Source organism: Conger conger, chromosome 3 (assembly GCF_963514075.1).
Source record: "Conger conger chromosome 3, fConCon1.1, whole genome shotgun sequence".
Taxonomy (NCBI): Eukaryota; Metazoa; Chordata; class Actinopteri; order Anguilliformes; family Congridae; genus Conger; species Conger conger.
This window is the reverse complement of record NC_083762.1, coordinates 40,831,894-40,856,775: the sequence shown is the minus strand read 5'-3', so window position 1 is coordinate 40,856,775 and position 24,882 is coordinate 40,831,894. Positions and strand designations below refer to the sequence as shown.

The 24,882-nt window shown below is 39.2% G+C and overlaps 2 protein-coding genes across 2 annotated transcripts in view; one reads left to right on the top strand and one right to left on the bottom strand.

Moving 5' to 3' along the window:
• LOC133124927 (coiled-coil domain-containing protein 148-like) overlaps positions 1-10,416 on the bottom strand; it is a 57,367-nt gene extending 46,951 nt beyond the window's left edge. The window contains exons 1-4 of the mRNA XM_061236505.1: positions 10,372-10,416; positions 6,761-6,924; positions 5,633-5,698; positions 4,240-4,361 (exon numbers count right to left, since the gene is read on the bottom strand). Of these exons, the coding sequence (XP_061092489.1) occupies positions 4,240-4,361; positions 5,633-5,687 (177 nt within the window). The 5' untranslated portion in view covers positions 5,688-5,698; positions 6,761-6,924; positions 10,372-10,416. The remainder of the gene's footprint in view (positions 1-4,239; positions 4,362-5,632; positions 5,699-6,760; positions 6,925-10,371) is intronic.
• A 124-nt stretch (positions 10,417-10,540) lies between these two features.
• LOC133124012 (plakophilin-4-like) overlaps positions 10,541-24,882 on the top strand; it is a 131,198-nt gene continuing 116,856 nt past the window's right edge. The window contains exon 1 of the mRNA XM_061234811.1: positions 10,541-10,732. Within this exon, the coding sequence (XP_061090795.1) occupies positions 10,678-10,732 (55 nt within the window). The 5' untranslated portion in view covers positions 10,541-10,677. The remainder of the gene's footprint in view (positions 10,733-24,882) is intronic.

Genomic DNA, 24,882 nt, shown 5'->3' with positions numbered 1-24,882 from the left:
CTTTTGGTGTTGCTGAGCTCACCGGTGCGTTCTTTCCTTTTAAGAATGTTCCAAACAGTTGATTTGGCCACACCTAATGTTTTTGCTATCTCTCTGATGGGTTTGTTTTGATTTGATTTGATGGGTTTGTTTGTTTTTTCTGCCTAATGATGGCTTGCTTCACTGATAGTGACAGCTCTTTGGATCTCATATTGAGAGTTGACAGCAACAGATTCCAAATGCAAATAGCACACTTGAAATGAACTCTAGACCTTTTATCTGCTCCTTGTAAATGTGATAATGAGGGAATAACACACACGTGGCCATGGAACAGCTGAGCAGCCAATTGTCCCATTACTTTTGGTCCCTTAAAAAGTTGGAGGCACATATAGAAACTGTTGTAATTCCTACACCGTTCACCTGATTTGGGTGTAAATACCCTCAAATTGAAAGTCTGCAGTTAAAGCATATATTGTTAATTCCATTTCAAATCCATTGTGGTGGTGTATAGAGCCAAAAAGAGGAGAATTGTGTCGATGTCCCAATATTTATGGACCTGACTGTAAGTGGGGATTGGCTTGGTTAGAACTTGGATTGCAAGACCTGGTTGCTGCTGGCCGAAAAGTCAGTGCCTCGGTGCAGTATAATAAAGTGTATAATAATAATACGAATAATATGAGTACAATACGGTTGTTACAGAATAGTAATATAATTCCTGACTATATTTTGATCTATTAGGCATTGATTGGCAATCACTGCATAAATGAACCCTAGGACACAACTTTATACAGCATGATGAATTTTGCAAGTGAAGGACAGTGGGACACCATAAAGAGTAAATCTGCTGTGCCGCTGTTTAATCTATGACATTTCTGCTGAAGGACTCCCAGTCTGTAGGGACTCAAGCAAAATCTACTGAACACTTGAAGGTAAAATACACTGTCACATTGAAACAAGAACAGGGGTAACAGAGTGAACACAATTCCTTCGGGAATAAAGAGAGGAGAGCACAATTTCAGTCTGCAGTTTTGTTACAAAGCATGCATTCGCTTGTGATTCATTTCTAAATCCCCATGTGTAAGACACAACATTGCTCCATACCATGGTGGGCCTACAGAAGAAACCAAATCAACAATTTATGCAATTTACACATCGAGAAACAGTGCAGCTTATATAAATTGTAATTAAAAATATCAAGTACTTGGCTCAAAGCACAGGAGGAAATTTAATTATCAGATTAATTTGCTTTCTCACCTTAGCTTAATAGCTCCAATGTTAACAGTACAATTTTGGCTGAAATAAATGTCAGGTGCCTGACCTTACAGTTTATGGACATTTAAATTTAAATGACTGCACTCTTCAATTGAAACCATGGGCTTCAATGGGGTTCAAATTCAGTGTCTGAAATCTCTTATTATTCTTTATTAATGAAAGAACATGGTCAGTTAATATGTTGAATCATGATTTCTTTGTACAAGTTAAATACGTGTAATATAAGTGCTCTCATTTTTCATTTCGGAATTTCTCATATTTGAGATATACTGTATAATCTATATGCAGTCTTTATAGGTCTAATAACAAAACCTAACATTACATTTTTTTACATTATTGGCATTTGGCAGACGCTCTTATCCAGAGCGACGTACAACAAAGTGCATACCCATAACCAGGGATAAGTTCGCTGAAAGACCCTAGAGGTAAGTACAATTTCAACTGCTACCTGTACAACAAAGATAAGGACAAGGGCCATTTTTTATTTTTTTTTTTAACAAACAAACAAACAAACAAACAAACAAGAGCAAAAGTGACCAAAGTTAACTATCCAAACACTGCTTACCTAGCCAACTAAAAATACCGATACACAAAGCAAGTCACAGAGACAACAATTAAGGTTCACAGGGAGGTAGGGAGGGATGGGGAGAGGTGCTGCTTGAAGAGGTGCGTCTTCAGCTTGCGCTTGAAGGTGGGGAGAGATTCTATAGTTCTGACCTCAGCGGGGAGTTCGTTCCACCACCGTGGAGCCAGAACAGACAGTAGTCGTGAGCGTGAGGTGGAGGTTCTGAGAGGGGGAGGTGCCAAGCGGCCTGTGGAGGCTGAACGAAGAGGTCTGGCAGGGGTGTAGGGTCTGATGATTTTTTGCATGTCCCTGTCCCTGTCCCTGTCCCTGTCCCATGTCCCTGTCCCTGTAGAACAATTATCTCACTGGAAAATCCATTTGTGGTCAATTTCTTATGGCAACCAGGTTTTTGGCTGAACTACCCTGGTAGTTAGTGGGGTTTGTGATGCTGTTGGCCTGCAGAAGGCACCCAGGACCAGAGCAAACAAAACATCAGATATCCAGCACCATATTTTACAGTAGGTTGGATGTTTTTCTCTACATATTCATCCTTATCCTGATGCCAAATTCACTGCTGTGTGTGAATTTCTGTCTCATCTCACCATACCACCCGGTGTCAAACAAAGTCACAAAGTCATTTTGCAAACTCTAGGCACTGAAATTTGTGCCTCTCACAAATTACTCTCAAAGGGGTTTTTTTCTGGGAACCCTTCCTATTGGCATGGAGGTGGTCTCTATTTTTAGATTCAGAAACTTTGGCCCCAAGAGTGCCTTTTTTGTGCATGCACTACACCAAGAATTTGGTTGGTAATTCCATTTTCATTGATTATTCAAATTATTCAAATAATGCAATCAGGCTTGGTGATTCCATTTTCATTGATTATTCAAATTATTCAAATTATGCAATCAGGCATTTTCCAACTTTGACAACTGCGTTGGAATCTGCTGCAAAAAGCTACATTTATTAAAATCAGGACAAATAAAAAGTTACACTGTCAAGTTCATGGTAGTTTCCATTACCTGTAAAACTAAACATACCAAATCATCCATACCTTGATGTTTACCTGACTCTAGTTTGTTGGATAAGCTTGCAGATATTTTAATTTAAGCAGATATGTGAGATATTCTATCTTAATGCTCCCCACTGTATGGGAAGTCTCTAGCTGTACCATGCCAAGTCTCATCAGTGCTATCCATCCTGCCTCCGTTCTCATTTACTCTTGTAGTGAATTAATGTATAGCAATTCACTGGTCCTAATACGTGTCTATTTTCTTGTCTGTTCTGTTCTATTGTTTTCTCAACTCCCATTATCTGTTCTTCTCATTTTGGATCATCTCTTTGGATCACCCTTCTTCCCTCCATTGGAATTACACGGTACTGCATGTGTTGAAACTTATGTTTTAGTTTAAGGAGCTCTAGAATGTGTAGCATAATTTCGGCAGCAGAAATAAACTGTTGAACAATGTTCAGCAAATTCACTTGTGATCTTGTTTACCATAATATGACCCATAATATGAACCTCTCAGTCATGCATGATTTGATGGGTCTCTCAAGTGAAATGTGATGGAATGTCCAAGTCACACCTACACAGGCTGAGCTTCAATGAAAAGATTATGAATATCTTGAAATACATTTTTGATAGCAACAACAAGAACAACAATACATTTTTAAATACCATTTACTATATATATCATCACTGATAAATAATTGCTGGACAAAAAAAGATATAATTTAACTATAATTTAAGAAGTGTTAGAATTCCTTCAAATAATTCCTTCAATGATGACTTTTTGTCCCCATCTCTCCAGATATTCTTCTCTTACCAAGGAAACATTTTACAGATATGACCATTTTCAATTTCCATATTTTTCAGAAGTCAGCCAACAGCACTGTCAATCATATCATCTTGTAAATCTTGTGCAAGGAACAATCTGCCTTCTCTAACAATGTAATATCTGATATTGATAAATATCCATAGATCTATGGTAAGCTGCTAGGCTTAGTTAGCCGAAACCGTCATCACTCAGGTGCTTTTGCCACCACTGACACTACATCAGGAACACGGTTAACAGGCTCTGTCATCAGTAGAGGGAGGAATGTGGCAAGCCCCCTAAAATCTCAAGCATTTATGGATTTGAACATGGAAAAATTCATTCTGCTGATATAAAACATTAAACGGTTGAATATTGTAGTTTACAAACTCTTTCATCCATGCTGCGTACGAAGTTATGCCACAGGGATTACACTCTCCTCCTTGTGTGGGTGATGTGAGAAAAAAATGGAATTTCAAACTGGGTAGCAAAAATAGTACAAATAGAAGAAATAAACTAACAAAAAGTAAACATCAAAAGAGGTTTCTTCAGAGTCATTAATGTTACCTTGAAAAGAAAACCACATGTTACAGAACTGTCTGTGTCCGTACCTTTTGTACAGTGTGTGCACAAGCGACTCTTCTGGCATCGAGGATGGGCTGTAATTGCTCGTATTGCAGTGGTTTGTACTTGGTGCTCCCCAAACCATCTTTTAACCGTATGGTCAGTTTTTCTGCACCAGAGAAAAAAACATCAAAGAAGAATGACGCATGGAATGTTTTTAAGAGCAGAATGTCATTCCGCAGACTCATCATTCTTTCTGTCAGTGACAACAAAGCCAAACCACTGGGGCTGTTTAATACACAGACAGATTAATCTAATCATAGTCTTCTACAAATGCAACATGAACAAAGAATTAGTTAATAATAATAATAATAATAATAATAATAATAATAATAATAAAACTAACAATGGTAATAATAGCTTGCATTATTACAGTGCTTTTCTCAAACTGAAGTGCTTTGCATTGATGAGGGGGAAATCACCACCACCACAAATGTATAGCACACACTGGGGTGAATGAGTAAGTGTCAAACTGTAGCATAATATACACTCAGTGACCACTTCATTAGGTAGAGCTGCTTGTTAATACAAGTATTTAATCAGCCAATCATGTGGCAGCAACTAAATGCATAAAAGCATGCAGACGTGGTTAAGAGGTGCAGCTGTTTTTCAGACCAAATGTCAGAATGGGGAAGAAATGTGATCTAAGTGACTTTGACTGTGGAATGATTGTTAGTGTCAGGCAGGGTGTTTTGAGTATCTCAGGAATTGCTGATCTCTTGGGATTTTCACACAAAACAGTCTCTAGAGTTTGCCCAGAATGGTGCAAAAAAATGAATAACATCCAGTGAATGGCAGTTCTGCAGGCAAAAACGTGTTGTTAATGAGAGACGTCAGAGGAGAATGGTCAGACTGGTCAAAGAGGACAGGAATGTGACAGTAATGTAAATAACCACGCATTAAAACAGTGGCATGCAGAAGAGCATCTCTGCGACACAATGTGCCAAGTCAGGAGTGCACAACAAGGGATTTTGTGCCAACTTCTGGTCTTCATTATTTAATTGACTCAATCATATCTTATCTGACTTGCTGTGCTCAAGTACAGGCTTGAGCCAGGCTAATTCATAGAGCTGTCAGCAAATTAAAAACAAAGCAATTGGTTGGAACAAAAACCAGTACGCAGACCGGCCCTCAAGGACCGGAGTTGTGCACCCCTGCTCTAAGTGGATAGACTTCAGCAGCAGAAAACCAATACGTCTAAAAAATAAGTCTAATAAATACATAAATAAGAGTGTATATTACATTACAATCCAGAGTGATGCATAGAAGTGCAGAACAGTGATGTACATAAGTACATAATATGCAATATAAGTTTATTGCATATTCAAATTGTACTGATTGACAGGGCTTTTAATCTTAAAGTTCTTAAGGATGACTTACCTATATCTTCTGCCCTGTGATTTGTGATGAACATACGAAGGTCTCTGCCACCCATGGATTATATATCTGTTGACCAAGAACTCATAGTGTCATTTTTGCAGGGGCTGTTATAAAATAAAGACATTAGATGGAGGCAAATAAAAGAATGTGGGAAAGCACAGACAAGCACAAACTGCTTTTCACTCCGCAATCCACTACCTGAGCTGCAGCTACAGAGTCAGAGGCAGAGTAGAATCCAGGTTCAGAAAGTAAAAGTCCTGACCAGTATTTTGTTCCAGGAACCAGGATCTGCTAATTCACACAATTCTACATTCAGAAGGTTGAACTAATTTGTGGAATCAGCTGGCCAAGTTCATGGGTGGAAGAAGGACATGGAAGGACTTTTACTTTCTGACCCGTGAACTTTCCTCCTGCAGTCAGAGGTCTTCATGGGGTCATTCCAATCACTTATTTTATCCTTCCTTGTCTCCTCATTCCTCAACTGGCCAGGAAATCGATCTCGGTCCACCATCCTTGAGAATATTCCAAACCATTAGATGCTCCTTGGAGGAGGTAGGAGCAAGGAGCAAGGAGGCTCCCGAAGGATTCTTGAGCAAAGAAACATGAGCACATCCTTTGTGTAAGTAATCTTTCAGAATGAATGATGTATAATTGATCGATCTGTGGATCCACCTCACCCCATCTGCCACATCTGTAAATGACGTGCCTTCACAACATTAGGTGAATAAAAATGTCCTTGATTCCTCATTGCTTGTGTCCTTTCCTCACTTCCTAGCTCCTCCAATGGGTGGAAGATAAAATAAGTGATTGAGAGAGCCCCATTACTCATACAGATAGTGCAGGTAGATGGCAGGTGTCTGATCAACCAGAGGGGTCACTGCAGGGCACTGGCTTAACATAAACCCTCCATCCCTGTGATACTTTGTCAGATCTAAGATCTGGCCAAACTATTATGCTCCCAAGGAGTGGGCTGGCCTTAGACCCACAAGTCTGGACAAATGTAACACATGTTACAAGCAAAAAGTTGTCCATAGGTGTCTCCCCACAAGAACATTCATGTATCGGCGGGACTTGGCCCTGACTGAGCACTGCCCCCACGAATGCACTGACTCAGAACACATACACCACCTGTTCCGGGAGGGCCCCGTGGCCAGGCGGGTCTGGGGCCTAGTTTGTTCCTCTGTCTCCCTGAGCAGGTTCCTGCAGAGGTCCTCCCTGATGGCTGAGGGCTCCCTCTACGGTCCACCGAGGAGATACAATCCAGCTCCAGCGTCAGTGGGGGATCCTAGACACTGTAAAGCAGGAGACCAGGAACATCAAGGTCAAAAAACATCAGTCGACCGGGTCACTCTCAGGAGGATCTAAAACCTCCTCCAAGACGGTGTGTGAGAGAGACCCTGGCGAGAGAGAAATGGGGGGTGGATCAATGGAAGGAACTAATCATATAGTCCACCCCCTAGAGGGGCACTTGTTCCCGAGCACCTGCTCTAACCCCAGCAAAATTGACTTTTTACCATTCTGACCTTTTTACCCACTTTCCTTTCTTTTGGATTTTGTATTGATTTTGTTCAGTTTTGTCAATTTCTGAATGTCTTATTCATTGTAATTATTTGTAAAAAAAAAAGTATTTAGTTTTCATTAGTTAAAATAGATGTAAATGTGTTATGTTAGATATTACTTTAGTATTTTTTCGGTATTTTGCTTTAAATGTCTAAATGTTTAAGTACGTATAATTCATGGAATGTGTTTTAAAAAATGTTTAACCTGTAAGAAAAATGTAAACCAAAATAAAACCAATAAAAAAAACCTGTGCTGCTAATTAACTTAAGCATCAACCCCACATGACTGCTGGCCACAGTGTGTCAGTCTGTGCCAAGTGCACATATATGAGTATAAGAACTAGATACACCAATTTTATTAATTCAATAATTAATTGATTTGTTGCATTCATAAAGTTTCCACATTAATGCTTCTTTTTTAAATTGACCGTGTAAGCATTTTTTTTTACCACCAACACACTGTGATGAACATATAAGTCATGTGTAGCCCTGTACCATTGTCTATGATGCAAATGACTTGTTGGTAAAATTGAACACCATTTTGCAAAGCATGTATGTCATAACTGAAAAAACGGCTATTTCAAAGCTTATGAAATCAAACCAACTTACAGAATACATTGCTACCATACTAAACAAGTAGCAACCTATGCATTTAATATTGTTTTACCTTAACATTATGAGCACTGAAATATAGTCAAGTGTCTCATTAGGAACAGTCCAAATGTTAAATTGTTTCAAGATAAGCTGAAAATTGATTTTGTGACTGCTACAATGTACTATACTGCAAATTGCTTTTATCTTAAGTCAATGTCAGTAGTACACAGCCTGACGTGCAGGCACACCTTCAACATATATCTTTGTCTCCTCTTAGTAATGTCCAAACACATTCCACTTTCCCCCAATACTCCCACCAACATGGACCAGCAATATACTGCCTGCTGCCTGCCTTATGTCCATATATGGGGTGTGTATGTGAAAATGCAGTGTGTGTGTATTTGCTTAAAGTAAATTATTTTGCTTTAGATCCCTCTGCAGCCGGAAACATGCCATATGGTGTGCCATGTGCTCATGCCTATCCCCTAAGGCATTGTGACTTGCACAACATTGACATTTTTATATTTTGGCCTTCATTCTTATTTTGGTACAAATTCAATGGCATTTCCATATTTTTGTAGATATAATAATTATTCAAGATACAAGTGAATGAAAATAAATGTTTCTATGAGACTGCCATTTATCATCACCCAAGAAGCATTCATTCTCTTGTGACTACATAATATTTATATGCACTGCTGTCTAGGAAAATGAGGCAATGGGGGAAATAGAATAAAGGATCTGTCATTAGCAGACAGAGAAATATTTTTTCAAGAAATATCGTTTTCATTGCGATAGTTTATGTCCAGCACAGCTAAGCATGCCATGAGATGCCACATCGTATTCTGGCTTTCAGAACTTTCCACAAGAAAAGGCAAAAGTAGAAAATCTATTAAAATCTCCATCTAATGGTGATAATGGTTATGATGTTTCCTTTTTAAATCAGCAACTTGCTGATACAACGACTGAAAAAGCTGTATTTTTTTGGTCAAACTGTTGACTCTGTTTGGATGCACAAGTTAAAATAAACTGGAGAATGCAAATAAATAATATTGTATATGCTGTCTGAATTGAGAGAATAGATACACATATTTTTTTCTGATCCACTAGAGGTATGTTCTTTCTGTTCCATCATCAATCTGATAGAGGGGGTGGCTTCATTGACATATATTTACACTGTATAAGTGATATTGCTTTCCAAGTAAGTATCCATTACTTCCCATGGATTGCAATTTAGACTCTCCAATCAGCCTAACGTGCATGTCTTTGGACTGTGGGAGGAAACCGGAGTACCCAGAGGAAACCCACGCAGACACGGGGAGAACATGCAAACTCCGCACAGAGAGGCCCGGCCGACAGGGATTCGAACCCAGGACCTCCTTGCTGTGAGGCGGCAGTGCTACCCACTGCACCATCCGTGCCGCCCAGGAATAAGTCTTATTCTGGAATCATCATGAACTGATAAACCTGAATGATAAGTGCAATATTCAGTTGCAACCCAAATATTTATTTGTTTGGCAATTTTTTGAAGAGGCTACTTAATAAGTTATTATTATTATTATTAGACAGCAAAATATTAGCAATTAGAAATTAATTACCAATTGCCAATTATCAGAAACGGTCGGGTAGGATCATACTGGTATTCCGCAACTCAAACAAATAGAAAGGATATAAATAAATGCTGTGCCAAGTGGGAGCCAAAAACGGCTTTTTTGTTCTATTTTCTGTTTCTTTTTTGGCGGAGGGGTTGGGTGCGCATAGAAGCATTTTAATTGCCATTACCCGAATAAAGTGCTACAAAGTTCGTCAATAATACTAGAACACTTGATAAGGATTTTGAGATTAACAAAGATTTTGCGAATACATGGAAGACACAGCCACTCTACTTCACAATTATAGTATCGACATTATATACAAATCCATTGCATAAATAACCGCAGGGTCTCGCTTGTCTCATGTCACATGTAGGCTATATATATTCATCTACGTCTATGTCAACTCATTGTTAGAAATATTTGTTGTCACATATGAAGAAAACAAAAGTTGCCAATGCAGCTTATTTCATGTTTCAAGTTACATAGATGCACTTCAAAGTAGCTGTATCTACTCATACTCTTCTTTCTGAATTTAAGCCTCGTGGTACGGTACCAATTTTGAGGTGTTGGAAGAATTTGACAGTACATGGACAGTCAGTAATAATACTAGGTACTAAAGTAGTGATACTAACTAGCTAACTAACTACATATGACATACTAATTCCCCAACATTTTCAGCCCACAACTCTTACGGTGCCAATGGCAATAGGCTCGTCGTAGGCCTACCTACCACTTTCTAGTAATAAAGTAACGCTAGGCTAACGTTATATTCTCCAGCAATCGTAGTGAATTAAGCCTCACTTAGCTAAGGTTTATACATTTAACTTGGAAAGCACGCATATATAAAACTCTACCGTCTCCCCTTTAGCTCAATTACAAAACACAACTAGGCTATACTGACTCGTAAACCAACAAAGACCTAATATGCAATGCCAAACGATTTATTTACCAACAGTACCTTACATCAGCAGTACAGTTTCTCTTTGCTTACCTGCCTGATGACTGGTTGACAACATTTGTAACCAAGGAAACAAATATTTACCCTCGCATTGGTCAGTTTTACAATTACATTCTCCAATCAAATATCCACGTTTCAGACTTTAGTCCAATGGACGATAAAGCTGCAATACAACCGTGGGTGACGTCAAGTATCCCTGTACTCCTCCTGGAGGCAGAGAGGAAAGACGGGAATTTGCTCCTGGAAACATGTCGACTAGTTAACTTGGCGATTGTCTAACTGTGTCTGTCTAAAGGGATAACTGCATTATTACTGACATTTGCATTATCATAAAGCTGCATGTTCCAATGGGGTTCCTCGCCAAAACATACCGAATACAATAATCCTCCTCACGGTAAGGACTCGTTTTGGAAACCTCTTGAGCGTGTGCGCCGGTATCCATAGTATGTACCTAGAGACTCGCGTTGCATATGCAGTCGGGTGCTAACTCAAATCATTTTTATTTTGTATAGCTTAGTGTGAGTTCGTTGGTTGGTATGCTGTGCACATTGTAGAAACTAGACGCGTGCATGATCGCCTGAGATAAGGATCCTGACATAATTAGCTAACCTATCTTCTGGCTTCTTTAACCCAGCTAGGCTGCCTCAATAAAGATCCTCCTAGTAACATCATGTGGCATTGGATAATGTAGCTAACGTTTGGCATTTCCTTCTTTAAATTACTTTTGATGCATTCAGATGCATTGGATAGGAATGCTGACGGTACTTTTTTTCTCGTGGCATTGGCTATATTTTACTGTAAAATCTCAATGTTTAGTAGTTGCTATGTAAAGAAGTGGATGAATAGGCAGGTGTGCTCTGTGCAGGAATTTCAAGAATGTTGTTGCTCGAGCCGGGGCGGAAGGTTCACCCGCACTCTTGCTGTGAGCGCATTTGGCATGACAGCTCAATAATAAGCACTTAAATCTGCATAACTGTATAGTGATTTTCAAATCATAATTGTAACCACCATCTTTTGACACAGTTTAACTTGCATTGCAACGTCCTTGGTTTGCATTTTAGACTGATACGGTGAATCCTTATGGCTATGCATTCGAAAACGTAAATGTAGCCTCCGTTACTATTTTGCTTCGAAGTGTCTACTTGCAAGTCTAATATTCTCGGCGGTCTACAAATTTGCTACCGAAGATCGCCTCGGGTAGGCTACATTTACTCAAAATGTAAGTTCCCAAGTTCCGTTTTGAGCAGGAAAAACACGTCAGGCTTCATTTAATTGTAAAGCTTTCTTCCTCATAATCGTGTTTTGTTTGTTCACGTGTGTCCCGTTTTAACGCACATACAAGCTAGGTGGCTATATGAATGCGACATCCGCGTGTTTGTGGAAGGTACGTGTAATGCTTGTCGATTTTACAAAGACATCCCTAGCAAGTGCACCAGTCACTTCGCATTACAAAGGACGGGGATTTGTCTGGCAGATTGCGCGTGCCACCGTTTTCAGTCCCCTTGAATTGATCTGCGTTGTTTAAGATTTGACGTGTGCGACACTGCAGCTCTACTACAATCACCAGCAAGGAAGATTGCTGAAAAACGAGTAGTTGGTAGTTGCAATTTAGGGATAAATGAAAGCACTTTTTCCTCGACGCATAAAATAACGCGCACAGCAAAATGCAGCCACTCTCATGGTTGGCCAATTTATCCTTAGCATTAATTTAACCGTGTTACATTTTCACCGTGTCTATCCATGAACGCTATCTGAATGGGATTAATTAAAAGAACACCAGAAACAATTAGCCTCCAATGGTATGGTGTTTCAACTGCAATTTCAGGCAGTCAGTCGTGTGTCGGCTCATGTCTCCATGGTGGAGAAGAGATGCTTAATTGCCCACGGGTGCTTTGCTTTAGAGTACACTTTGAATGGGTGTGAAATAATGACTTAAAATTGGTAATTTTTTTTCAGTCCGAAAAAAAAGCTCTATGGAATGGGCACATATACTTCTTGGCCCTTATGCACAGCCACTTACAATGTAGGAAAAACATAAATGTATTTACCTCATTAACATGAGTAATAGTGCCTTAGTTGAAAACATTATCAAACCAACAAGTATCCATGCAAAATCATGAAGCACTACTGTAATTTCACTATAAAAGGAATGCATGCAGATTGTATCTGTGATAAGCACTTAAAATAGAAACATAAATAATAAAAATACCATAACCCTGTGGTTCCCAAACATTTTCGTCCTGTACCCCCTCAGATACCTACTGCTGCATATACCCCCTGTCGGCAGAATAATTGGCACCCTTGATAAATTTGCAGAAAAGTACAATGAACTAAAAAAAAATCATAGTTATTCACATAAACTTAATGTTCTTACATGTGTGAAGTATTGTGATTTATAATTGATTCAATGGAATCCACAATAGTCTTACAGTTTTCAAATAAAAAATGTATTTCCCAAGAAAACTGGTTTCACAATTATTGGTTTAATACTTTCTGCAAACGATGAGAGCCATGATCTATTTTATTCCCCCCTCATTTGTGGTTAGGTTAGAGAACACTTTTATCCATACACATCACACCATGATGTTTACCTGTCATGGCTTTTGCACCATCTGTACAGATGCCCACACATTTTGACCATGCAAGTCTGTCTATGTGATGTGACAAAGGCAGTAGTCTAAAAATGTCATTCCCGATTTTCTGCACAAAAACAATGGTTTCATGCAGTTGTGAGAGAGTACTTTTGCACACTCCACACAGTGATTGAGGCAGATCCTTACTCCCAATATAGGTGAACCTCAAAGTAATATAGTTTGCATTATATTTGCACTTCTTTAATGGTCCAACTTCCCTGTCTGCTCATGCTTTCCCAGATGGGGAGGGCAGTGGATCTTGGGCTGCTTCAGATCCATTGTGTCACTCCAATGCTAGCTGGGTTAGCAGCACTAGGGCTACTAATACTAGCTGGGTTAGCAGCACTAGGGCTACTAATGCTAGCTGTGGATGTGCTCGTGCGTGGAGCTGAACACACAAACTCCACACAAAAAGGCCCAGGCCGGGATTCAAACCCAGGACCTTCTTCCTATCCACTGCTGCCCAAATGTGTTAATGTGCACTGTCCCTGATTTATAAAAATACAACAGCAAAAAACACTTTCTAACAGCTCTAACGATAAAGGTACAGGAGTGAGCGTATATATTTTAATACCGTGAAAGAGTTAATGTGATTAGATGGCAATTATTTGACCATATTTATATACTATATATATATATATATATATATATATATATATATATATATATATATATATATATACAATCATTGAGCACTTATTGGACATTGTGTGTTCAGAGATGCTCTTCTGCATGCCACTGTTGATTATTTGCATTTTGACCAGTTTGGCCATTCTGCTCTGACATCTCTCACAAGGTGTTTCTGTCTGCAGAACTGCTGCGCACTGGATTTTTTGCTAACTCTAGAGACTAGTGTGCGTGAAAATTCCAGGAGATCAGCAGGTTCTGAGATACTCAAACCACCCTGTCTGCCACCAACAATCATTCCATGATCAAAGTCACTTGTATCACATTTTTCCCCCCCATTCTGATGGTTGATGTAAACATTAACTGAAGCTCCTGACCCTTATCTACATGGTTGTACATCATTGCACTGCTACCATACGATTGGCTGTTCAGATAATCACACAAATAAGTAAGTGTTATAAAGTAAAAGTTTTCTTAATGAAGTGCTTGGTCAGTGCACATTGAAAACCTGAGGATATACATTGAAACATGAGAATATACACTCACCACACACTTTATTAGCAACTAAATGCATAAAAGCCTGCAGAAATGGTAAAGAGGTTAAGCTGTTTTTCAGACCAAATGTCAGAATGGGGAAAAAATTTGATGTAAGTGACTAGGTATTCAGTAGACATATATTTTTTACATATATTTAGCACTATGCTTCACAGTGGGGATCAGGTCCTTTTCTGCATCCCAATATTTACACCAGGGGTGCATAACAAGGGCCGATCCGTTTCAGGATTTTGTGCCAACTGCTGGTCTTAATTACTTAATTGACTCAATCATATCTTATCTGACACGTGTATGAGTACCGGCTACAGCTGCAGACTGCAAGTGAATCCTAATGATTTTACTGTGCTGAAGTACTGGCTTGATCCAGGGTAATTTATAGAGCTGTCTGTAAATTCAAAACAGGGCAATTGGTTGGAACAAAAGCCAGTATGCAGACTGAGCCTCAAGGACCACAGTTGTGCACCCCTGATTTGCACCAAAACCAGCAAAGCTGTATTTTAGACTCATCTGACCATAGTTCCAATCAGTTTCACTAATGTTCACAAAGCTCCAGGCACTGACATTTGTGATTTGATATCAGTAGAGACTTTCTTCTGTCAAGCCTTCCAAATAACTTGTTGGCATGGAGGTGGTTTCTAATTGTAGTTTTGTTCACCCCAAGATACAAGCAACTTCTGCAATATTCCAACTGTGATCCTTGGAGAATATCTTTGGCTCTCAAACTAGCCTCTTCACTGTGTGCGGGAGCTGAATACAAAATGCACTCGCATCCTCTTCCAGGCAGGTTCATCATAGCTCCAGTCATTTGACATCTTAGTTATTGCCATAATAGTGGACACGGATATTTTCAGGCATTTATGTATTTTTATAGCCATTGCCAGATTGATGGATGACTAAGGGAGGTTGCCATTTCTGTCTTTTTACACCAGTGAAATGGTGAGTACAAGTTACTGAAGACTCTGCTGAACTTTGAGGAAATTATAAATATAATTGGGACATATAACTTTATTAGACTTTGTTCATAACAATTTCTTAGAGACATTTTTAAAGAAGATTACATTTCTTTCATATTTCCAAAAAAAAAAGGTAAAGCAATATTTTCTTTCATAGCCCTGTCCATCTTACCAAAGGTGGCAACAATTGTAGAGGGCAGTGTAGTTGAATGTCTTTTTCAAAAATATTCTGGTGTGCTTCAATCTATTCCAATAGCTTTTCTAATGCATTTGCTACTATGGTTCCCTAATCTATAATCAAATGATTGCTGACTTGTGGAAATTATGAATATTAGCCTAATGCTGGGCCACAATATGTGCATAGGTTGTTGTGATATCCATGACCTGTGAATGGCTCGCTTGGTTGAGTGCCATTTCTACATTTCCATCAATTCTTCTGCCCTTCTTCCGAAGTATGCATCTCAACCACTTGACATGGGTTGGAAAATCATATTCTGATAATTCTCCTTCATATACAGTAGGCCGAGTGCCACAGTTGAAACTAGCCTCTTTACTGGTTTCATCTTTTATCATGGTATGGTAATGAGTGATCATCAGTGTTTCATGGTTGTAAAATGCTGTTTTCATCTCTACATTTTTCACACAGTGAGTATACAGTGGGAGTATACTTTCTTTAACTCCCAACATGATGCCATTGGATTTGCACACAATCTGGGCCCTGGATGTTGGCTTTAGGAAGAATTCCTCTGAATCTGATCCATGTACCTCTGGCTCAAACTGGCTGAAGGGCGGCAATGCTGGTTTAATGCCGAATCATGTTCCCCCAGGATCAGCGATTATGTCTTCTACAGTCTCTACAGTGTTGGAGTCATCTGAGTCATTGATCATTTTCGATTCAGAATCGGGTATTTCATTGCTGTCTATTTCTGTCATATTTTCAACATAGCAGAGCTTTCATCTCGTCATATTTTCAACCTCCTCGATGGCATCCTGGGACTGCTCCACTCAGACATTTCAGTGCTCCTGCATCCAAACTATGAGTGGAAACAACAAACTCTGTTCTAGCTTTATTTGTCGGTAATACACAACAACTAAATCAAAAATAGAGTTTTTGAGTGCCACCTTTGACATATAGCTTGGCCAGTTAACAATCACCCCCTGCTCGGTCCCATCATCATTGGGCTGCACGATATGGAAAATGTGCCATTAACCTGTTGGATAATGTGATCGTGATATGTGATGCGATAAAAATGAATGTGTGAAATCTAGTCCAATTTGTGCAAAATAAACTACCTGTACAAAGGAGTTGGGCCCCAGAATTACTGCAAGTCTTTCTCGTGGTAATTGCCATGTGAAATCAAATTAAATCAAATCGGCAATAAAGCTACTATGTGACCTGTTCCATCATAATCAGGCGCAAGCTGCATCTCATATCAGATGTACTCAGAAAACTAGTACTCAGGCTTTTGAGATTTTCATTTATTTAGTAATGTAATTTCTTCCATATCTTAATGCTATAATTAAATGAATCTAAGTACAATTTTAAAGTGTTGAACTGAAAGGTAAGCGATTTATGAGGCTATTTAGAACTTTGCTCCGGCTAACACGCTCATTTTACCGTTCATCGAAGACAAATTACATCCTACTATATGTCTCGCGCTTGTTTTCTGGGAACATTTGTGGACAATGCTTTGGTCTGTAAAAACACCTTTTTTTTCAGGAAAAGATTTCACAATGTGTGGGCATTCATTTTACAATTTGCATACAGTGGGCTCCAGAATTTTTGGCACGCTTAGTAAATATGCACAAAAATGGTGTAGACAAAATAAATAGTACAATTATTAACTTTTTTCCAACATGTGTAAAGCAGTGTGCTTTAATGATTCAATTAAATCAATCAAAGTCTCACAATTAAAATAATCTATATATATTTCCCCAAAAAAACAGGTTACACAATTATTAGCACCCCTGGTTTAATACTTTGTGCAAACACCCTTGGCAAATATGATAGCTAGTCTTTTTCTATAATTCGTGATAAGGTTACACATTTGGAGGGATTTTTGATATCCTATCAGTTCCGACCACAGGTTTTTCATGGGTTTTAAGTCTGGAGACTGAGATGGCTTGTGTGGATTGTCCTGCTGAACAATCTCTATTTCCTAGCCAGATTCTCTGCCAAGATTTCCTGATATTTTGTTGAACACATTTGTTGGCTAAATGGCGTTATGTCATCAAGGGTCCCATGTATTAAATGAGCCTCAAACCACTCTGCTGCTGTCAGATATGCAGTAGATACTACAAGAATAGTTTCTCCTAAATATTTTTTCCATTGAGTTCAACAGGAAAATTTGTCAGGAGAAACAATTTTCGTAGTATCTATTGCATATCTGGTGGCAGGGTGATGGTTTGAGGCTAATTTGATACCTTGGACTATTGATGACATAAAGCCATTTAGCGAACAAATGTGTTCCATACTGTATCAGCATAATTTGAATCTAGTCCCAGCCCCCAATTCCCATTGAGATCCATTCAAAGAGTTTTAGTATCGCTTGTAGGACAACTTGAAAAGAAGATATCCAGACTCTGATGATGTTGATGGGTCACAGACCTCCGGAAGTGCAAACAATATGCAACCAAATCCAAACCATAATTTATTTGACATTATGTTAATTTGTCTCAAACATTGAAATGGGTGACTGTATATAAGAAGTGCTGTAATTACTACATGGTGAAACCAAAATGTTTAAAAGGGCCCTTTACAATTGATTATACCCATGTCTCAACATTGAGTACACTTTTTCAAAACCCAAGAAAATCAGTTTGTCACTCATAACAGAATGGTCTAAAAACACTAACAAGAGGTGGCATTACAAGATCCATAATTTTTCTTTTACATAAACCCAAGATTCCAATACAAAATGAAAATGGTACTTTCTTATGCAATGTAATTAATTATATTTTACAGGAATGAATCGATAATGCTGCAATATTCCTCAATGTGCTGTATTTTTACCATATTTTTTCATATGCAGTAGTATTCTAATTCCAAAATGCCAACACAAAATGTAAAGACAAAATACACAAAATGAAGCGGCAATTCCAATACTGTATTAGACACACACACATACTGTATATATACAATGTTTACTCATTGATACATATGTGCATCAATGCTATACAACGTGGTTCTCTGGATTGGGCCACACGTTCTCATCTACATACTTCTATCCTCTCTTGCCATATAGATGGGGAAAAATGCCTCTGAATGCCTGATCCATCCCTGGCAATCTCCCGCAGATACATCCTGGCATGCAGCATTCATTGCATTCAGGAGGGACATCTGATCATGTGGATGGTGGTCATATATGTACCTTCCACCTCCACGAGGAAAGTCTTTCCTTTAAGGGTGTAAGGTGGGAGGATAAGTGACATCCATGGACAAGCTTTGAACCACTCTGTGAAGGAACAGGCATGGTGAAATGCCACATTGTCCCATATGATTATGACTGTTTGCACATTTCGCCTCACGTGGCCCTTGTCCTGGGACAAGCCTTCCACAGAGGTCATCCATAAATTATATGAGGGACCCCGTATTATATGGGCCAATTTCTGGTATGTGTAACAGCAGTCCATCGGAGGATATTACTGCACACATTGTTGCAGTATGTTGGCTCCCCTCTGACCAAGAACATCCACTGTTTCTCTTGGTCCAATTATATATTGGTACCTCAGTTTGTTTACACGCTGTGTTCCTCTCAGAGGGGAAGGTATGCAGCTGCTTCATCGTGACTTCATTGTTTCCTAGAATCTAGCAATGGCTGTCAAACTTACATCTTGGACATTTGAAAATGTGGCATTGTCTGCTAACAATCTGTGGTGGTCAAATGATTTCTTTCATTGTTTTATTTTTAGACGTTCAATATATTTGGTATTGTGGTGGTCAGATTAACTCAATTGTGTTATGTTTTGAATTCAGGTTTGGCAGTCTTGATAAACAGCATGTTAACATCTGCAAAAAGTGCTATAGATACAGAATTTTGCCAGCGGTTGTGTTTGAGTGAGAAAATAATTCATAAATTCTGAAAGATGTTGTCATTAAATGCATTTTGTGTGAAAGTAATGAAAAATTATCCACTGTTTAGTCCACATTGACTGCTGTTGTGATACCTGAGTTGAGAGTTTTGAAAAAGTGTACTCCATATTGGGACATGGGTAGAACCAATTGTAACAAACCGTAATAAAGGCCCTGAGTCTGCACTTTGACCATGATGAATTGTTTGATTACAAACAGAGAAAATAAAATATTAAAGCAGAAAAAGATAAGGTGACCCCAAACTTTTGAACAGTAGTCTTCATCCTCACAGTATGTTGCAGTACAAACTTAAATCATTGGTCTATTTACAATTGGCTGGTGGTGCTTCAAAACATGCTTTAAGATGTGACATTAATTTGTGATTCGCTCGCTGCTCCTGCAGTTGACCATAAAATAGAAATCCTTTTTGTGACTGCAAAGGGCATTATGCTTCTGAAGCTGAGTTTTGCAGACACTCATTTGCATTGAATGTTCTGCATTTCAGCATCATATGGCCTGCTTAAACCTCCCACTGAGACATTTGTATTGAACTGTGTCTTTCACAATAAAGGCATCTCCCATAACAATATTAAGGGGCATGATGCTCATCTCTTTCCTCTGGGTTTGCAAGAGGTAACTCTTTATTGTGTTCTGTAGCGTGCAGAAGTCAGTAGAACACGTATTATAAATAAATATTTTGTTATTTAGCTGATAAAGCAACTTACAGTTTATTAGACTAAGCAGGGGACAATCCCCCCCTGGGGCAATCCGGACTCAAGGGACTTTCTCGAGGGCCCAGCAGCAGTGCGGATCTTGTCGTGGCTACACCAGAGCTTGAACTACCAACCTTCAGGTCCTAGTCATGTATCTTAGCCACCAGGCTACAGGCTGCCCCATTATGGGTCAGTGTAAATCTGAGGAATAAGTCCCAGTTTCTGTGCAGTCTTCCTACGCCTAAGCTTGTGTTAACATTCTTTCTGAAGTAACAGTCTTTAAGAAGTTATGGGAGAATATCCAGCCCTTGTGGCATACATGTGGGGTTTCATAATTTCCATTCCAGAGTCCAAACCTCAAGTCCAGACCTCATCATTGAATTTGTTTGGGATTACTAGGCTTGGGAGAAGCAGAAAATGTAACCTACCTCTAAGACTGAACATTGGTGGTCAGGAGAAAAAAAAAAACCCTATGGACTTTTTATTTAAAAAACTGAGTTGGTTGCTGCCACATGATTTGCATTAACAAGCTGCTCTATAGGTCTACCTAATAAAGTGCTCAGTGAGTGCACAGTTCATTAATTCATTCATTATCCTAACCTGCTTATCCTGAACAGGGTCGCAGAGGGCTGGAGCCTATCCCAGCATACATTGGGCGAAAGGCAGGAATACACCCTGGACAGGTCGCCAGTCCATCGCAGGGCACACACACCATTCACTCACACACTCATACCTATGGGCAATTTAGACTCTCCAATCAGCCTAACCTGCATGTCTTTGGACTGTGGGAGGAAACCGGAGTATTCGGAGGAAACCCGCGCAGACACGGGGAGAACATGCTAACTCCACACAGAGAGGCCCGGGCCGACGGAGATTCGAACCCAGGACCTCCTTGCTGTGAGGCGGCAGTGCTACCCACTGCACCATCCGTGCCGCCTGCACAATTCATCTGTTGAATTTATCAAAATAATAATATGCTGCCATGTTAATGCAATGGAAATAATTGGGTGTAAATGAGCCTTGTTCTGCACTAAATTAATATGAACTACAGGGCTGTAGCATGTTGTCACTGAAATCTTAGAATTGTGTGTTCTAATCCCAAATTCAATAAAATGTACAGTCATGAAATTAAATGGTAATGGTAAATGGTAAATGGTTGGCATTTATATAAATTAGAAAAAGCTTGTATATTTCTGAATTACCCATAGAATGCGTTGTAATGTTTCATGCTAATTTTGTAAGTGTACCCATAACACAGAAATGGCACAACGTAGCAATAGCAAAATCAGTAGTTGGCGAGCCGTTGCCACTGTAGTAGACCTGCAAAATGGCATTGAGAATGGTTTTGAAATGGGTAAGATATTGAGGTTCAAAATTTGCTACTTTGAATGGAAGTGCCAACCAACGCTACCGCACTCACTATAATATGCTACCTCATCTTTATCTAGTCTTTTTATCTATTTTTTGCTTTGAAAACACAGGAAAGTGAGCACTCTTGAACAGCAACTCAAGGAGTGATTATTATCTTTGATCTTTTATAGAGGAGGAACCACCACCTCATCCTGTCGCTTCTCAGCCCATTATTCAGTTTACCTATCCAATGGGAAAGAGGTGTGTCAATAATGCATTACTTAAGGTGTCCCAGTCCCTGAATTTCAACATTAAGGATCAGACTGACCTACCCACCATGTACTCCATGTCTCCTGTTGCTTCACCGATAGTGGGCACAACATAAAGAAAACTTGAGATGTAAAGAAGTGTCTGCCCATGCCCAAGTTAATCAAATCAGTATTTACACAATTTTATCAAATTAGAATTTTAAAGGACAAAGCTCAACTAATTTCCATATTTTTTTTGGTCATTCTGGTTAATCAAGCTACATTCTATCAACCTCTCATATACAGTAGGTTAACATGTATAGAAAATTAGTTTGAATGGAAAAGGGTGAGGTAAATGAGTTCTGCAGTTGAATTATCTTCTATCGAATCTCATCAGAAGTGTCTCCTTTGCCAATTTAGATGCACGACAAAAAAATCTGCAAGGCAGTGTTTGACGAAGGATGGAAGACTTAAAATGGTGGCAGGGTGCATGAAAGAGACCAGACGAGTACTGATAGATTTGATATAGTGGTGGAGGCTTTTCTGTACATTTCTATTCAATGTTTCCTGCGTTACTGGCTGACACTGGAGGGGAAATTTTTCACTGAATGGCTAATTTGACTGGAAATTGAATAAAGGAATTGGTGGTCTCTGACATTTGCACGATACTATAAATATCTGTTTTCATATACTGCTGGTACTCCTTTCCTTCTCAGTTCTCAAGGAGCTTAAAGTCTCCACTCCCAGGGAACTGTGTAGTAGGCAATATGATGATATCGGAAGCCATGCATCAATTTGCTTGAGCACAGTGGTCTTAAGGTTGTAGGAAGTGATCTAAATGAAAATATTATTTGCCAAAATTATATTTTTGGAAAGAAAGTTACTTTAACTCCCTTGTACGGCTTTTCCCTATGAAGATGCTCACGCCAAACAGTAACTAAAAATGCCACTCACTCACCCAGTGATTCCCACTCTTAAAGCGGCATGTACCCTCATTTACCAACAATTGCAATGGTCCAGAGAACCAGGTCCATACTAGATTTTAAATCCAAAATATTTCAAAGGTGCAGAAACATCAATGAGAAAAAAAAAAATCAGGGCAAAAATCAGTTTAACCCGAACTGTCCTTTTTAAAAAAGGAAATCGGGTAAAACGACAATGATGAGCCTTGAGTATATAGCAGTATTAAAGGAGTAACATGGTGGTTGAATGCAACAACAAAACAATATATATTAATATTTAGATTTTTCAGTCATTTAAATGTTTTTTCAAACTTATTTTTCTAAGCCTAAAGTTCCCACTCTAAAAGTTCACGCAAACTGCCTGGGCATGGTAATGAGAACTGTCAATTAACTATGATTGACTGACTGTGCTCCCACTTTCCACACATTGTTGTTTGTTACCATAGCTACCTCCATGATACACGCTGATCTTGGGAGACTGAATTTTCACAAGCTAGCTTACTTAGTATATCAACTATTGATAGCTAAGATAGGGATGCTGACTTATCCAATGATAATATTTTCTCACTAGCTAGCCAAGTTAACATGAACGCACAACTATAACCTCCTTATAAAAGCAACCTAGCGAACTAACGTTATCAATAATGTCACCTTATAAAAGCAAACTAGCTAGTTGGCTAACTTTAGCTAGCTAGCTAAACGAGTATAACCACAAATAGACTAATAGTCCTTAAACGGCACTCTAATTTACGTGAACGTAACGTTACTCAAATATTTGAGGCCAGCGGCGCAAACTTTTGGTCACGAGTTATAGGAGAGGGATAATGGGAGTGGTTATCCACGTGTGACACACTACAAGTTGAACATTCTCAACCGATTTGAAAATAGGACAATACATTTTAAACGCTTACTCCTCCAAAAATGAAGAATGGACATATTTATATTTACATAATGGACTCTGACGTCTCTCATTAACAAGGGGTTTCTGTCTGCAGAACTGCTGCTCACTTGTTTTTTTTTGTTGTTTTTTTCTCTCACCATTCTTTGCAAACTCTAGAGACCAGTGTGCGTGAAAATCCCAGGAGATCAGCAGTTTCTGAGATGGTTTCTTGATGGTTGATGTGAACATTAACTGAAGCTGACTGAAGCTCCTGACCCATATCTACATGACTGTATGCATTGCACTGCTGCAATATACAATATATATTAAATATATATTACAATATATATTAAAGCGAATTCATCAGGAAACGTGAAACACGCTATTGGTTTGTACCCAGGAATCTGTGGAATTACTTTTTGGAGGATTCTACCATATAAATACAATCTACCGTATAAATGCTAAGGTTATTTTACTGTGAATTAATATGTGGGTTGTGTTCCATTGCCCTAATATACTGTAGTGGTAAAGTCTTCTCCAGCACATCCCAAAGACTTTCAATGGGGTTAAGGTCAGGACTCCTGACTGATGATTCCTCCCTGAACCACTCATTGACCATTTGAGCCCAGTGAATCCTGCCATTGTCGTCCTGGAATATGCCTGTGCCATCAGGGAAGAAAAAATCCATTGATGGGATAACCTGGTCATTCAGTACATTCAGGTACTGGACTGACTTCATTTTATTGCCACATAATGTTGCTGAGCCTAGACCTGACCAATTGAAGCGACCCCAGATCATAACGCTACCTCCAGAGGCTTGTACAGTGGGCACTATGCATGATAGGTGCATCGCTTCATGCACTTCCCTTCTTACCCTGACATGCCAATCGCTCTGGAATATGGAAAATCTGGACACATCAGACCACAATGAGCTTTTTCCATTGTTCCAGAGTCCCATCTTTATGCTCCCTAGCAAAGCCCCCTTAGTTGTTTTCTTTGCCTGAGGCAGGTCAATAACTTGACCCTTCTGACACAGTAACTTCTTTTCCACGACCACAGGATCCGTCTTCCGACATGGTTGTTTAAGAAATGAGAAGCTACTCACTGCATCAGTTAGGGTTAAATGAATTGTTGCCAGCTGAAACATATTAATCACTGCAGTGGTTAATCAATCATAGGCTCTTAAGTATTTGCTTATTTAAATTCAAAGGGCGACTTTTTTTGGCCAGGCAGTGTTTATTGATCATTTGTGTCGGTTTGCTGCCACAAAAGTCCAGGCTTTGTATTTTGTAGCAGTATTATTATTTAAACGTTCTATTTACAATCACCCCCTTCTGAATCAGACCACCACCTCCAGCTGCTTCAACCAGTCTTGATTTGATTGGGTATACTGAACATTGACTTGACCATGGCTTGTCACTATGAATGCACACCCTGAGCTGGACAGAGTAGGATGGGGCTCACCTTCTTTAGTCTGGTTCCTAGGTTTCTTGGTTCATGCCCTCCCTTGCTACTGTTCCCTCTGGCTTGCTTTGTAGCGCTGGGCTTGAC